The sequence below is a fragment of the Scomber japonicus genome, chromosome 2, assembly GCF_027409825.1.
Source record: "Scomber japonicus isolate fScoJap1 chromosome 2, fScoJap1.pri, whole genome shotgun sequence".
Lineage (NCBI taxonomy): Eukaryota > Metazoa > Chordata > Actinopteri > Scombriformes > Scombridae > Scomber > Scomber japonicus.
The window spans coordinates 12,094,732-12,110,623 of NC_070579.1; the positions used below are offsets into that span (position 1 = coordinate 12,094,732).

Here is a 15,892-nt window from a genome sequence, read left to right on the forward strand (position 1 = left end):
GGACTTTTATCAGTGTGGGCTTACAGCGAATACTTGAAATGTTGCTCTAAAAATTGTCAACAAACACTTTTAAAGGATTCATAAAGAAAACTTAAATTTAACTTAAAGAAAACTCATAAATAAAGTGTTGACTCATTAGGCTTCAAAAATGCTTAGAAGCACAATTCACTCAGAAGCCAAATAAAGGATATTTCTTTTATTTCTACACCTACAAAACTATAGGTAGCTATTAAAAAGTGAATAAACATGGTTGAAGGTGGTATTCATGTTAAGAGACATTGATGTATGTGGGAACATCATGGTTCTAAAACAGGAAATAAGCCTTAAAGTACTCAAATGTATTTTTACCCTTAAACAAAACACACAGTCTTCATATATGGTAGAGATTGTCTCAAGCAGGTCACAACAACTTGATTTTTGTATAATTTTGGTATAGACTATTATGTAAATCTGTTATTTAAGAGGTAATAAAACCCTCTAAAAGCCTATGGGATCCTTATGAGTATAGTCATCAGTATTGTTAAGCATATGTGATATGTATATTACTGTCCCAAATATGCAAAACCATGTACCTGCAATGGTTCAGAAAAATGTAAATGTTGCAAAACTTTCACGGTAAGTGTGCATAACTGTGTTTTCTTACTTCTGATTTCAAAGTTTCAGCTATTTGCAAACAGCTCACCTTTAAAACAGTTGCAAGTAGTAGCACAAGTGAGATAAATCTGTATTTCTCTTCTATAATTTCATATTCAGAGCAAGCAGTTGTGAAAAACTCTAATATGTAGCAAGCATGTGAGCTTAGAACTTACGCTACAGTGAGTGCAAGCCTTGACTCTCTTTTAATCAGGTTTTTTTGCTAACATTGTGGACTGACACAGGCAGGCTGGCTGACGTAGCAGGCAGCTATTTTTCTACCAACACCAGAGGGAAAGCTAGTGAAGGGTACTAACTCACTGAGTGACAGATATTGCTGACAGTGTCTCACAGAGGACATGCGAGCCAAACAACAAGCAGAAAACTAGCTATTCTAACTTTAATATCACAAGCAGTGAGCATTGCTACGCTGCTAGTCTGAATCACAGGGGGCAAGCATCAGCTACCTATGGCAGGCAGTGTATTGATCCTGCTAGCCTCTAGCTAGCGATGGGTGCTAACTCACATGTATTCAGTGACGGGGGCATTGCTGACAGTGTGGGCTGTAGCGGGCAGGCTAGCTTCGCTACCGTAGCTGGAGCCACAGCTGTAGAGACTGGGCATGTGAACGCGGTACAGGTTATCGTGCACACCGCCCCGTGAGGCACCCGACTCGTCCTCTCCGTCTTCCTCATCCGTCCTTCAATTGGTCAGGGTAAGGGCAGGGCACGAGAGGGCATGATGGGTAGGAGGGGAGAAAGGTAGAGGGGAGGGAGATCCGAGAGAGACAACAAGAGTGTAAACAAGTGGTTGAAGAGGAGGTTAGGAGAGGGGAAGGTGTACTTGTACTACGTGGAGTCCGCTGATACAAAAGACTGGGTAAGGCCATGCCTCCAGCACCAAAGCAGCTGAACAAGAAAAAAAGGAACATGGGCAGCATTCACCTACAAAACAGGTCCATTACAAGTACAGCAGGGTCTCTAATATCACTGCACGACTACAATTCCCCAGCAAAGTGGAGCCATTTTGGTTGAAGTGTGCAATTACATATAATAAATCATATAAAGATAAAAGTCCTCTTAATAGGTAGAAACATGCAGTCATTTTCTTCATGCAACCTTCCTCTGTAGACATATAAGATTTGCTCCTGGTATTTACCGTTAATGTCAAACTGTTTGAACGGCATCAAATTTCAAGAATCCATTTTTTCTTTGATGTATTTCATGCATCTCTGAGTGCTCCATGAAAGTTAAAGCAAAAAACGTCAGGAAAGAAGGAGATAATATGGCTGGTTTGGGCAAACCATTTTCAGACATAAAATGGTCAAAAATGTAAAAACGGCCAGCAACGTAACAGAATGAGGCACCAAATAAGATATGTGCTGATTTGGAAGTTGGATCTCTGGCTACAGAAATGAACAGGCTGATCAACCACTGAGTGCATTTTTTTTTTCCTTCTTTGTTTTTCATCTGCAGCAGCAGTCCATTTATAACCAAGTCACATCAGGCCGGTACTGTGAAGTTAAAGGGGAGGGGGGGGAGGGACTGTTTTATGAATATTTGTGCAGGTCCTATGTTAACAGAGACAAAAGGCACAAAAAGGAGTTATTGCCCTGACTGGCCACAAGATGGAAGTGTTTCACTCATTCAACAGAAATAGAGCTAAGCTGTGCAGCCCATCAAACAGACTCAGCTGCAGCAGTCAGCCTAATAAGCAACCAACCCCGAGAGCAGTTATTTGGTAAAATCAGGGACATTATAGATTACGGTTTAATACCTTGTGGGCCATAGCATCACATAGCACTGCTGGTAATTTACACCCACCACTATTATGGCACAGGCATGTTTTCATAATTCGCAACCACTGTGATAATAACCATCATTGCATGTGTCGTTTTGACTTCTTTGAACAGATTTTTTTTTTTTTTACCACAGGATTATTTGGTTGTTTTTGAACGGGCGGTTTATCTGACCATAAGGTCATTGAATTTCTTCAATATTCACCATCATTCGCTGAAGCCCAAAGCATTTCCAAATCAGGACAGGGAGAGAGGAGTAAGGGAAGGAACAGAAGGAAGAAGTGGGGCACAGAAAAACAAAACAACGAAAAAAACGTGGTGATACACAATCTAACGAAACACTGGTGCTCCAAGTCCACAGCAGTGAAAAAGAAAATGAGAGATACGAACAAACATAGACACATACAGTCAGCCAGACTGGCGGTGCTAGAACGGCAAACAATAAAATAAACAAAAACTTGCAGAGAAAAGTGGATGGATGCCAAGACAGGCAGGAGGACGTTCCATAGGATACAACAGCTCAGGAGGCAAATACACTTAAAGAATGACATGCATGGACACTGAGTAGATTCTTCACTGGTTGCTCTCCACTTTTCAAGTCATCAGTTAGATTAATAAGAAGTTAGAGCTAGTTACATGTTAGCTGTTAGTGTAAAGATTAACTACATAGAATGAATGAATTTAAAGGATGTGCGTGGCTTGTGAGAGATCGTGTGTGCATGTTACCTCTTGCCAGGCCAGGTATGTGGCACACTGCATACAATTGAGGAGAACATGAGAGCGGTGACAAAGGAGAAAAGCACCAGGTAGATGACACCCTCCACGCCGTCGTAACACAGTCCTGTCAACGCTTGGACGTAATCCTACGCAGAGAGAGAGGGAGGGAGAGAGAGAGAGAGAGAGAGAGAGAGGAGAGGAGGGTTGTTAAGTCTCCCTCCACTTAAAAATGTGTTTTTCTTGTTTTTCTTTCACTTGGATGTTTGAGCTTCACTGTGCAGAATGATGCATAAACAGAGTTTGACACATTCATTTGCAGAAGAAGGAAAGTTTCTCTGTGCTCACCTTAAATCTGAGTTTAAGACGGGTATCTAAAAGTGTGATTTGTGACATCAGAAATCATTCGGAGCTAATTATAGTCCAGTATGAAACTTCAACAACTACGACATAGAAAAGTGAATTCTGCAGTGAGTGCACATATAGGTAATTGGAGACATCTTTTGTCCGGCAGTTAAACTTTAGAAAAATGAAAAATGTTTTATATTCATAGACGCAGCATTTTTAATGAGGAAGGAAGCACTAGGTGTTATTTTTAACAAGGTAATAGATTTATTTTTAATGGGATAACTATATTAGACCCAAATTACTATTCAAAGCCGTTTTTTCATACTTCTTAAAACAAGTCTGGAGGGAACCTTTAAGATGTGAGTACTCTCCTTTTAACACAACACACAAAGTGACTCACCATGTGTAGGCTGCGACAGTCGACCAGAGCAGTCAGCTGGTGAAGACCGACTTCAGTGGAATTCAGCACAGACTGGATTTGCTCGAGAGTTCCCTGCACACACAAACACACAAACACACACAGCAAAAGTTACACATGGACGCTCGATAAAGATATCCACCCTCACGTACGTCCACACACACCAGATAAACACGTGTGTGCTGACCCTTTTGTAACTGCCACTTTCATCACCCTCCTACTAATGCGAATCCACTCATCTGTGAAAATAAGGACCTTCAGATCATTGCAAGCACACACATACACACGCACACACACACACACATACACACACACACACACACACACACAAACCTTGGTGTTGGCATAATCACGTGTTGCTGATCTCAGTAGTTCTGCCACATCATCCTGCATCTCCACCAATGCTTTGTGACTCCCTGACAGCCTCTACAAAACATACAAAGAGACACAAACAAACACAAACAAACAAGTCCTTTAATTATTTGATTTCTGCATGAATGACCTGAAATGAGGGAAGCACAGTATATAGAAAAGCAATGATGTTGGTCAAATTACAATAGAAAGAAAAAGAAACAGCAACAACACTGATTTGGGTGAAGTTACCTGCTGGAAAGGGTTAACTTGGCCAGAGCTGCACTTCAGGTAATACTGCAGAATATCTGGGAATGTACCAATAAATACATTTTAACAGGATTATATAATACATACATTTAGAATATACACATTAAAGGGTATCTGCACATTTTTTAAGAACATATTTAATGACTTTAAGACCTTTTTAATACCTCTTTAAGGAAAAAATACCATTGGTGAAACATATAATAATGCAAAAGCAGGATTTTACTGTTATAGTGGGTTAAAATTGAAGTCATTTATATAGGACTGTAACTAATGATTAGTTTTATTATAGTTCCAACTGAACAAATATAATTAAACTCAAAACAAATTTAATACCTTAACTCTTACAATTCCAGACATGTTTAGACCTTGAATATCAAAAACTAAATTGAAGACATTTAAGGGGACGCTGACATTTGTGAAAGAAACACTGTGATTATAAAAACTATGAAAGCTCTGCATGTCTCTAAGGACACAGCATTACTCTGGCACAATTGTGTGTGTGTGTGTGTGTGTCTGTTTTTGTATGTGTGTGTGTGTTACCAAAGCAACATCTGTGCTCTACAGCAGCAGACAGATAGAGCGGAAACAACCGACAGACAACAGAACTCATTAGATGAGTGCAAAGAGGGAAGTGAGTTAGGGGAGAGGAAAGAAAATGGGAGCAATTGAGAAGGTAAAGAGGGATATAAAAGGATGAAAAGAGAGAACAAATCAGATAATGATCCTAAGTGTGTTCTGAATATTTCTCTTCTCTCTTCTTTTTTTTTTTTTTTTTTTTACATCTGGGACAAGCGAGAGGGAAAAGCGAGCAGGGAGAAGAGGGTTGCTGATGCATTGCAGTCAGCGGAGGGAAAGTAAGAGCTTTTAAAGATACCAGAGTGTCAATCAAACGCAATCCCCTTGGACACACACACTCGAACACACACAAGCACATACACGCACACTCTTATTTCTTAAAATAGAAGCAAACATGTCAGGGTGAGATTTGACTGTCAGCGTGGAAACAGGAGTCTATTGTGGATGATTCTGCTTATTTGTCAACCTACAGTACAGTATCTGCCTATGAGTAATCCATTGGCCAGTCATCTGTTACCTCCTCCTTTGGTTGTCCACAATAATTAATATGACATATTTTTTTACAGTAGTGCAGAGCCTTTTATTACACATAAAAACATTGAAAATCTGTCAGATGTATGGCTGCCCCCAGTTCACTGGTCCTGCATACCTTGGTTGATGACAGCATTATCCTTGGTTACCCTGGTGATGTAAGTATCCGGGGAAACGCAGAAATCGCTGGCCGACTGTAAGAAGGTAAGCACACATGACACATCAGGCTACAGTAACATCCATGCAGTAGGAAGAGATTACATCACTGCGGAGCCTGAGAGCTCTGCGATGTTGCCATGGTTACACTTACAGCAGCGACAGCCAGTTCCAGACCGAGAGACCCCCAGCTGATTATCAAAGTGAGAACCCCCATGAGACACACTCTGAAGGACAGACGAATGCACATTTTTAAAGTCAACATTCAGCTTACCAACATGACATTCATAACACAGTCTTAACTGAGACAGATTTAAAGTTTAGAGAGGATTTGACTCATCCAACAGCAACACCTTTTGAGAGGTGTGAAATAACGCTACATACCCAATCAGAGTTCCCCTGGAGTTGCGTATCAGGCCGAAGAGTACCAGGAGACAGATGAGAACATCAAACAGCAGCAGGCCAAGGTACCCCAACCACCTGCAAGCATACAGATACAGTACAGCGTTTCATACACTCTGCTTCTCCTCGGATTGTTTTCAGTAGCCGTGTTGTTGTGTGTGTGCAGACGACATATAACCCATATTTGCACACACCAGCAGTACTTCATTCTTGTTCACTGAGTCATGCATGTGATAATTTACAGGAGCTTTTGACCCTAGAAGGACTCTGGAGGCCCATATAGCTAAAGTTGAAATAAATGTCAAAGAATGAAATGCAGTCAAGGAGGTTGGCGGGTTTCCCCAAGAAAATGTGATGTTATTTAATATCCATTTCACATATTTTTGACATTACAAGATGTATGTGTGTGTGTATATATATATATAATACTTGATGCAGTTTTTCACAGTACACTCAGACATTAGCAAGAAGAAAAGTGAAACAAATGATCTCGTGGCAAGCTTGGGGTCTGAAGCCAAGGCAGAAATGCATTAAGCCTGCATTGTTTCTAATGGAGCGATGCCACTGGCTGCCAAAAACCTAAGTCTAATCTGATGTGTTAAAAACTACTGGCAAATGCACAGGATGTCTTTAGTCTTTATCAAACAAGGACCACGAGATTGCGATTCCAATTATTATTGATTGATTGATTCAACAGTGCAGGTTTGTTTGGTTGCACTGTAAACAGATTCAGAAACAGGTATTCTGTGGTTGTTATTCTGATTAAATAGGAGTATTTGATGCTCAATAATCCTGTGACCTGTAGCATTAAACTCAATTTGCTATTACCACGGTAACCACAGGCATTACCAGGTCAACCAGGACTGAAATCTTAAGGATTACAACTTCAGGCATTATTGCCATGTTTGGTTAACAACTTTATGAATAGTTGGTCTTCATGGTTTTAACGTACCACCTCTATATTTACCCTGACACGTGGTACACGAACCTCTACATGTTGGTACTGACCTATAAAAGTCAAAGGCCTCTGTCTTGCGGGCCAAGTCCTCCAGGGAAATGTCAGTATTGGACCAGAATGGAACATCCACCATCAGCTTCACCAGCTCGTCCAACTGTCCCTGCAGCTTTTGAACGATGGACACGTAGTCCGTCTGCTCCTGGTACGCTGTCTCCAACTGGACCAGGTTATCCTCCACTGTCTGGTTTAAGGCTAGGGCACTGTCTGACACCTGTACACTCACAGGAAAGACAAATAAGCCAAAAACTACCACAGTCACATTTTTCTTTTTTTTGTAGCAATGGATTGTGTGGAGAAAAAAAAAAGGAGTTACAGTACAGATAACTCACCAGTTTCTCCACCCCAGACACGGTGCGGTTGGCATGACGGAGTGAGTAAGCCACACGATTGGCTCCGTCACTCGACTCCCCATTTCCGTAGAATCCCACGGCGATGCCAGCACTGGGAGGAAGAGAAGCAGAGGGAGCACACGATTCAAGAATCAGATGGCATGAAAAGAATCAGTATGGATGAGTGAGCCAAATTATATAATTTTTTTCCTCTTTTTTTGCTCCCAGTCATGCATGTGCAGAGTTTTGGAGTGCAGTTCCTCTGTTAACCAGCAAGAGGCAGCACTGAGCTCTAAGTTATTTGCTATGGTGTCACCCTCCGGCAAGCACAGAACTACCAGGAATGATTCAAACACACACACACACACACACACACACACACACACACACACACACACACACACACACACACACACACACAATAATTGGGTCACCAGACCGCACATAATATGATCCTTCTGCAGCTTTGCACCCACATTCACATATGACACATGCTACAATATCTGAGGTTCCTGGCCCTCGATGCCGTTCCAAACCCCTTCGTACTTTTTAACCATGCGCTCACCACAATTAACCCCTCACCCGCCCCACCACCAGCAACTCCACTACCACAGATACCGTCTTTACGCTCGTTACATCTAACCCTCTTTTCACCGCATATACCCCCATTACTGCTGTCTCTCTTATTTTTTTCTTCCTTGGCCTGTGAAGCTCTTCCAAGCCAACCCCCCCCCCCTTCCTCCCCGTCCTCTTTGTGTACAGTAAGTGTGCATGTGTGTGTGACTGTACTCTTTGTATTGATGATGTATCTGCCTGCACGCTCACACCAGACAAACTGTAGAGGGGGAATTTATGGCCATTGTTAAGGCAATTCATTCTAGCCCATTAGATCTTGAGTACCCCCGTGTTACACACACAAGCCATTGTCTTGGTGTGTGTGTGTGTGTGTGTGTGTGTGTTTCAGAGCTTTACGATGGACAGAGCTTTATATGTGATATAAACCTAGAAATAAAAAGGGGAACAGACTTGACAAGACAAACAGAATAAAGATGAATAAAGGCTTTAATGAACTTTGGATGTTAATGTAAGGATCTTACATTTCCTCACTTATTACTGCCCCCCACCCTCCTTTATCATCCTTCATATCATGTCAGTTTTAAGAGTTAATGATCTCCCTCCACCCCTTGTTAACTCATCCTCTTCTTCTCCTCCCCTCCTTGCATCTGTTCTTCTTCTCCCACCACTTACTTTCCTTCTCTCTCCAATTCCCATCATCCCTCCTCTCCTACTCTGTGTTGCTTTATCTTGCTGGTTTAATACCTGCTGCTCATACCAGGGGATTTCATGACATTATCAACGAAACGGCTTAGGATATGAGACATAAAGGGGAGAGAGGGGGGTTGGGAGCTGCAGTAAGGCAAAAGTTCAAAAGTCATATGATTGATTTGAAAAAAAAAAAAAACATTCCTCAGATCGTCATCTTGCTTTTTAAAAATACCAAAACCTCCTTCGAATGATGCTAACTCAGAGCGATCGGCTGCTTCGGTCCATTTCCAGATGAAATGGACTGACATCATCACGCTAAAAATGCTTTGCTGTACTTAAATGAGCGGACTAAAACGCTCTCAGCTGGAGCTTGTTAGACAAGGCGGTGAATGCTCTACTGAATCAAAATTGGGTTCACGGTGAGTTCAAACTCGTAGCCAAACCAATTCACCTGAATCCAAAATAAATGCATCCAACTAGTAAAACAGCCAAATTACATGTCATGCTGTATAATACTAACAATGAAACCTGAATACACTAAATAATAAACTGGTCTGCTGTATATATAAAGTGACTAAATACAGACATACACTGCCACAATTGACTTCAAATTAAAGTGGGAAAATATGATCAAAGGCTGGAACTATTTTTGCTATTGATTCATTTTACAACAACAAAAACAAAAAAATAGTAAAAAAATACCAATCACAAGTCCAAACGTCAATCTAAAATGTAATAATGTTCAATTTGTGATGAGATAAAACAAAGAAAAAAAGACAATCCTAACATTTGTGAGAGGTTTTTGGTTGATAACAGATGTGCAGACGACCTAACACAAGCAACACAAATGGAGGAAGTCCACATGTACAGTACTTGGGGTGTGCCAAAAATAAAATATGATGTCATGTTAAATTGTGGATGGAGCACGCACACATACACACACACACACACACACACACACACACACACGCTCAGATCCATATCAAATATTCAATAAGAAATATAATAGTTAATCATAAAATATTAAAAACTGCAAAAAAACACTCTTCAGCACTGAGTCACGCGAATACACAGACACACACATATGGACACACACACACACACACACACACACAAAGACACAGACACACAGACAGACACACACACACACACACACACACACACACACACACACACACAGACACAGCTCCCCCTGACTGTATAATTCATTTCTCGTCGTCTCTGCATCAAATCTGCTTCTGTCTCCATGGCAACCTTTCTAGGCCAGGGAGACAGCCGAACAGAGAGAAATAATAAATAACAGAGAGAGAGAGAGAGAGTGAGGAAGGGAGGAAGGAGGAAGGAGGAAGGGGGGGTAACAGTGATGAAGAAAAGAAGAAGACAGAGAGAATAAGTCAGAAGAGGGGGAGAGAGAAGTAGAAAAGTGATGAGAGATGTGAAAGAAAGAGGAGTAAAGTTCGTGTGTGTATATTTGGGTGCCAAGAGGAGCAGAGTCCAGCGTCTGTGGTCAAAACACACTCCCTCCCCGCTGCTCGGTCACAAAGGTGAAAGACCTCACAGTGTACACACAGCCCTTCGGAGTCAGATCAGTACAAACAGAGGAGTGTAACCACCTGGCCGGCTTCTCATTACAGAGAGGGGACTCCATTTACAGAGAGGACTCCATTGGTGCGATTTAAGTAGATTTACAAACATGATGTATGTACAGTGTGTCAGCTTTCAAGTAGGAAGTAAATAAAGTGGCCATGTTCTCAGCTTGATGGCTGTATAATCTCACATTATTTGACAGCTTTTGAAGAGTTTTAAAGACCTCTCTCCCCCTGACTTCTGTTTATTCCACACATGTTCTTTCTAAACTCACCACTTGTAGCAAATGTCAGGCAAGTCATTATTTCTGTTTAAAATGTTCATGATGTGTTTTCATCATGGCACTTCACTGATGCGAATTTGTGTGTGTGTGTGTGTGCGTGTGTGTGTGTGTGTGTGTGTGTGTGTGTGTGTGTGTGGGGGGGGGGGGGGGGCGGGGTGGATAATGAATCATTTTGATGTTTTGATCCATGTAAACCTCTTTTATCAGCTGTTTTTTTGGCTGTCTGGTGGAGGGCAAGTAGATATCACGAAAGTCTAAATCTATTCAACACATTAGCCAGTAGTACAGTTTCCCACTTTTCCAACTCGGCCAATAGTAAAAAATGTCCTGCTTTTACTTTCTTTACTCTTTTATGCACAAATTGAAAATGCATATAAGAAAGGCAGATGGAAACATACCTATTGATACAAGGAGATTTATAGTACCATAATTATACATGTATGTGACCTTAAACATCTGTTCTGACTAGGGCTGGGTATCATTTAAGCAATTATGATACCAGGACCAATCCAAGTACCCTTAAAGTGACACTGATACCAACTAAGTACTTCATTCGATACCTATCAGTGGTTCATTTGGTGTGTCATTGAGTGTAACAGGCATGTAAGTGTAGACATACTTTAGAGCGTTTAGGTAACATCTTGGCTGCTAAACTGCTAAGTGCACTAAGCCAAATTCACTGTGATTTCACCACCACAGACTGGTCGTAGCTGCTGTGGCAGTGGGCCAATCACATGTCGCATTAAATCCAATAAAGCTTGCATTGATTGGCTGTGAGCTAGTCTGTATAAATAGTCCAAGAAGGATTGATTGCAGGTATCGTTTGACGGGAGATGTTTCGATACTACTTGGTATCAATTTATTTCGGTATCAAGTACCGATAGGCAGCAACAGTATGTACTATAGGAACCAAGCAAATCAGTCTCAAGATTAATCTCTTTCATAGGAGAGAATCCTAAGCATTTAAGAAAGCTTTAAGCTTTCTTAAATATATTGAATTAATCTGACAACTTATGTCCGCTGTTGCAAAAAGTCCAGAAAGGCGAGTAAAACACCTTTAAACAGATATTACTTATTATAACGGTGTGTGGAGGTGTGTGACGTTCTTCTCTCCCTTTTGCTTGGGCTTCCTGGCTCAGGAGCTGGTGGGCGGGACTAGAGAGGATGTCAGGGAGACCTGACCTGCACCTGCGTAGTTTGGCCCTCAGCCTATTTAGCTCCATTGCTAATCAATCCCTCCCTCTCTTTCTTTCAGGCCTCCACCAACCAGAGGGGTTAGAGTTGCATACATCACACCACACATTTCACTCATCCACACATTGCATTCATTATTAATATAAAGGACTAACATTCTTCTCATTTAACTTAAATTCATAATAAATGTAGTTTTTAGACACTTTATTCATGTGTGATTCCTATTTTTGTTGCAGACTCTGAGTCAGTTCGTAACAAACAAGGTGTTACTCATACGGCGGGGGGGTTGGGGAGGGGGGGTAACCTCTCACCTGCAGACGAGCGTGGCGATGATGACGCACCAGGCGGTGCAGCAGCAGTCGGCGCTGGGCTGCTGGGAGTGCGTATGGGAGTGCGAGGAGTCGTCGCTCTTGCGCCGTCGGCAGCAAAGCCAGAAGGAGTAGAAGAGGAGGAAGAGGAGGTCCAGACCCAGACACAGCAGGGCCACGGCACCGAGCAGCAGAACAGACTGTGGAGCAGAGGAAGTGAGGAAAAAAAGATAATTAGTGATTTTACGGTTTTATTTATGATTGCACAATATGATATTTTTTTTTATCAAACTTTGGGAGTTGAGAGTTTTCCTTATCACATGGAGGAAGACAATTTAGAAAGCGGGTTAAGGATACAGGAAGGAAATTAGCTGATATGAGCAGAAATAAGACGGACCACATGATTGAGTTTTTTTTCCTGTGTACGAAAGTTCAATTGTGCCTCCCTTTCAAGAAGTTTAAAGCCCCCCCCCCAAAAAAAGAGAGTGGCTGTTAAAGGAGCATTTGATGGATGTCATGAAAAACACATTTGCACACTTATCAAACACTCACACCTTCATAGAGTGAGCGGAAGCCGTGCTGTCGGGGAGCCTTGTGTGCACTAGAGACCCACCACACAGATCACACACCCTCTAAAAGCTTTGAAGTGTAAAAGAAGGAAGGGATGTTGGGTGGGGGAGGGGAGGGGAGGGGAGAGGAGGGGGGCAGACAGAAGGAGAAGTGTGGATGGTGTGTGTGTTGGGGGCTACATTTGGAAACAAAAAAACAAAAAGAAGCTGGAAAGACAGAAAAGAAGGAAGATGTGAAAGACGATGACTGAACAGAAAACTAGAAAGGGAGAACCGGGTAAAGACAGAGATGAGGGGCTGTTACAGCGATTTCCTCGGAGCTGATTAAATCTTTTTTTTTATCACACGCAGACCCACACAACGCCGCTGCAATGTTTAGTTTTTCTTTCCCCTCTGGGTTCGTCTGGGAAAGTCATCGCACTGCAGGATCGCTCGGAGACAAGCGGCACATTTCTAGAAAACCAAACTCTCGTCAAACGTCTGCTAGACAACTTAAGGATGAAGGAATTCTGCTAGGTCAGAAAACTAGCGAGACAGAAACAGTGTGCATAAAAAGAGGAGTCCTCCATACATGATGACAAAATATGAGTCCACTTCCCAGACTCACACAGACTTCCTTCAGCTTCCGGGCTTTCTAATCTGCCGGTCTTTACACTGACCTAAATTCTTCCTCACTGCCAGACAGCAATTACTGATCCTGCAGCAATTTATGCACCTCTACTGTACATATGCTCTGTACAGTATGAATGTGAGTGTGTGTGTGAGTGTGTGTGTGTGCCAAAATCTACATCATATTTAAAAATGTTTCTTAAAATATAACATAATAGAAAGCATAATATTCTTGGCAGTGATTCAAACCCTGCTGGTTTTGGGCTCATGATCAAAAAAAAGGGTTTAAAACATGAACATGGAGATATTTGTAAGAAATATAATTTGGGATCTAGGGCTGGGCAATAAATGGATATTATACCGGTATCGTGATATTCGCTGTCTCCACCTTTAAATCCCGCCTGTCTCTCACTAACTATGTAGTCATATTCATATTCAGTATTTGCTATTTTATTATGTTTGATGTAGTGTTCTTATGTTATGTGTCTTGTAAGGTGTCTTTGATTGCTTTGAAAAGAGCCTTTAAATAAAATGCATCGTTATCATTATTATTACATAGATATGGGTTTCTCATGTCAGTGGGGGGAATAACAGGTTCGTGGACGATTTTGTATCAATTTGACGGAAAGAAAAAGGTGCAAATCAACAGAGAGAGTCTACAGCTAAAGTTCATCTTCACAGATATCAGCGTTTGCCAATTTTAGCTTTTTTTGATTTGATGATTAAATAATTACCTTAGCGAGATGAACGTGAAGTATATTGTGAGTTCATACGTCCATCAGTCAAGATAAGACATTCCTTTATTAGTCCCACAGTGTGGAAATACAATATTACATCAGCAAAGTGGACAGTAACGAATAAAGAATAATAAATAATACAAAGTAAAAAAAAAATAATAGTGGTAACAAAATGTAGTAGATAACAGTAATATTATACACAAAACTAAATAAGTAATATTGATGGTGAGTGATAATATACCTGAGTTGAGATTGTTATTTCACAGGCTTAAAGTGAGAATATATAAATACATTGCACAGTTGAACTGAAAGGAGAAGTAAACCTAAAACAGTGATATTACACAGTAGTGAAGATCAGAGACTAATGTTAACACAGCGGAGCAGCAAACTGAAAAGAGAGCAGCTGACCAACACACACTGCAGCATTAAACTACTTAAACCAACTCTCAGTCTGTCTCAGCTCAGAAACCCTGAGACAGCTCCGTGTGTTGGACAGTACAGAGAGGCTGCTCACCTCTGCCGCAGAAAACACAGAGGAGCACTCCACCTCCACCTCATTTTCTTATTATCACATAGGAAAGAGATTCATTATTAGTCTATGGAGCAACCATGCCACATAATCGCAGCGTCCCTGCTTCGAATCTGGCCAGGGACCGACACTGCAGGTCATTTCTGTCTCTCTCTCTCTCTCTCTGTCTCTCTCTCTCTCTCTCTCTCTCTCTCGCTCTCTCTCCCTCTCTCTCGCTCTCTCTCGCTCTCTCCCTGTTTCCTGTTGGCATCTCTGCCAGGTTCTATCTAAATAAAGGCAAAAAGCCCAAGATAAACATTTAAAAAAAAAAGAAAAAGCCAGATAATGATAGATAATATACAGTGCAGGGAAAGGCAGAAAACCCAAATGGGCTTATTTAAAGCCTCCACCTTAGAAAATGTTAAAATTACACAATATTACAGAAAATAATATGACTACATACAACAAAACAAATAGTTACAACACAACATATATCTATAATAACAAAAAAAATAAATATAATAAAAGAAAAATGAGAGTAAGTGTGTGCCTGTGTCTGTACAACATGTGTCTTTAATTCATTCATTCACATGCAGGTAACTTTTTAAAATAAAGAGGTTGCCGACTATTTATCTTATGTGCCAGTTATATGTCATGTTGTATTTCAGTGGACTAAGAACTGTGCAAAAATAAATCATGTACGGAAATTAAACATTTCGATGCGTCAAAATGCTTCATAATGGTTTTATCATCGCATTGCAGCTCTCTGAATCAGAATCAAATCAAATCATGAGCTGCACGGAGATTCCCACCTCTAAATCCGATCCATCCCTGCTTTGACACGCTGTTTTACCGTAGAAATTCCTTAACATCAGAAACCTCCCAGAAATAACTGTTCACAGTAAGCAGTCACACTAGAGCCAGCTGACATGCTGCCACTAGCTTCTCTTTTAAAAGGCACAGATCTCTTTCTCACATTGCTAAACAATGCAGCGTAATGAGGTCGCTGTTACAATGCAGAGTCCGACAAACCAGAGCGGCAAAACGCGCTGTGTCAAATGTGGAAAGGCTTAAGTAAATCTAGCCGAGCTACTGGGTCACTAGAACACATAGGATAGGATAGGATAGGATGGTATAGGATAGGATGGTATAGCATAGGATAGGATAGGATAGGATAGGATAGGATAGGAAAGGAAAGGATAGGATAGGATAGGATAGGAAAGGAAAGGATAGGATAGGATAGGATAGGATAGGAAAGGATAGGATAGGATAGGATAGGAAAGGAAA

At 41.2% G+C, this 15,892-nt stretch overlaps 1 protein-coding gene across 2 annotated transcripts in view; it reads right to left on the reverse strand.

Annotated features, from left to right (window-relative positions):
• LOC128370718 (protein tweety homolog 3-like) overlaps positions 1–15,892 on the reverse strand; it is a 31,979-nt gene that overhangs the window by 5,831 nt on the left and 10,256 nt on the right. For both annotated transcript variants that reach the window (XM_053330985.1, XM_053330986.1), the window contains exons 3-13: positions 12,186–12,382; positions 7,545–7,656; positions 7,206–7,426; positions 6,180–6,275; positions 5,950–6,022; positions 5,758–5,833; positions 4,515–4,570; positions 4,245–4,337; positions 3,894–3,986; positions 3,158–3,294; positions 1,160–1,333 (exon numbers count right to left, since the gene is read on the reverse strand). In XM_053330985.1, coding sequence (XP_053186960.1) covers positions 1,160–1,333; positions 3,158–3,294; positions 3,894–3,986; positions 4,245–4,337; positions 4,515–4,570; positions 5,758–5,833; positions 5,950–6,022; positions 6,180–6,275; positions 7,206–7,426; positions 7,545–7,656; positions 12,186–12,382 — 1,328 coding nt within the window. The remainder of the gene's footprint in view (positions 1–1,159; positions 1,334–3,157; positions 3,295–3,893; positions 3,987–4,244; positions 4,338–4,514; positions 4,571–5,757; positions 5,834–5,949; positions 6,023–6,179; positions 6,276–7,205; positions 7,427–7,544; positions 7,657–12,185; positions 12,383–15,892) is intronic.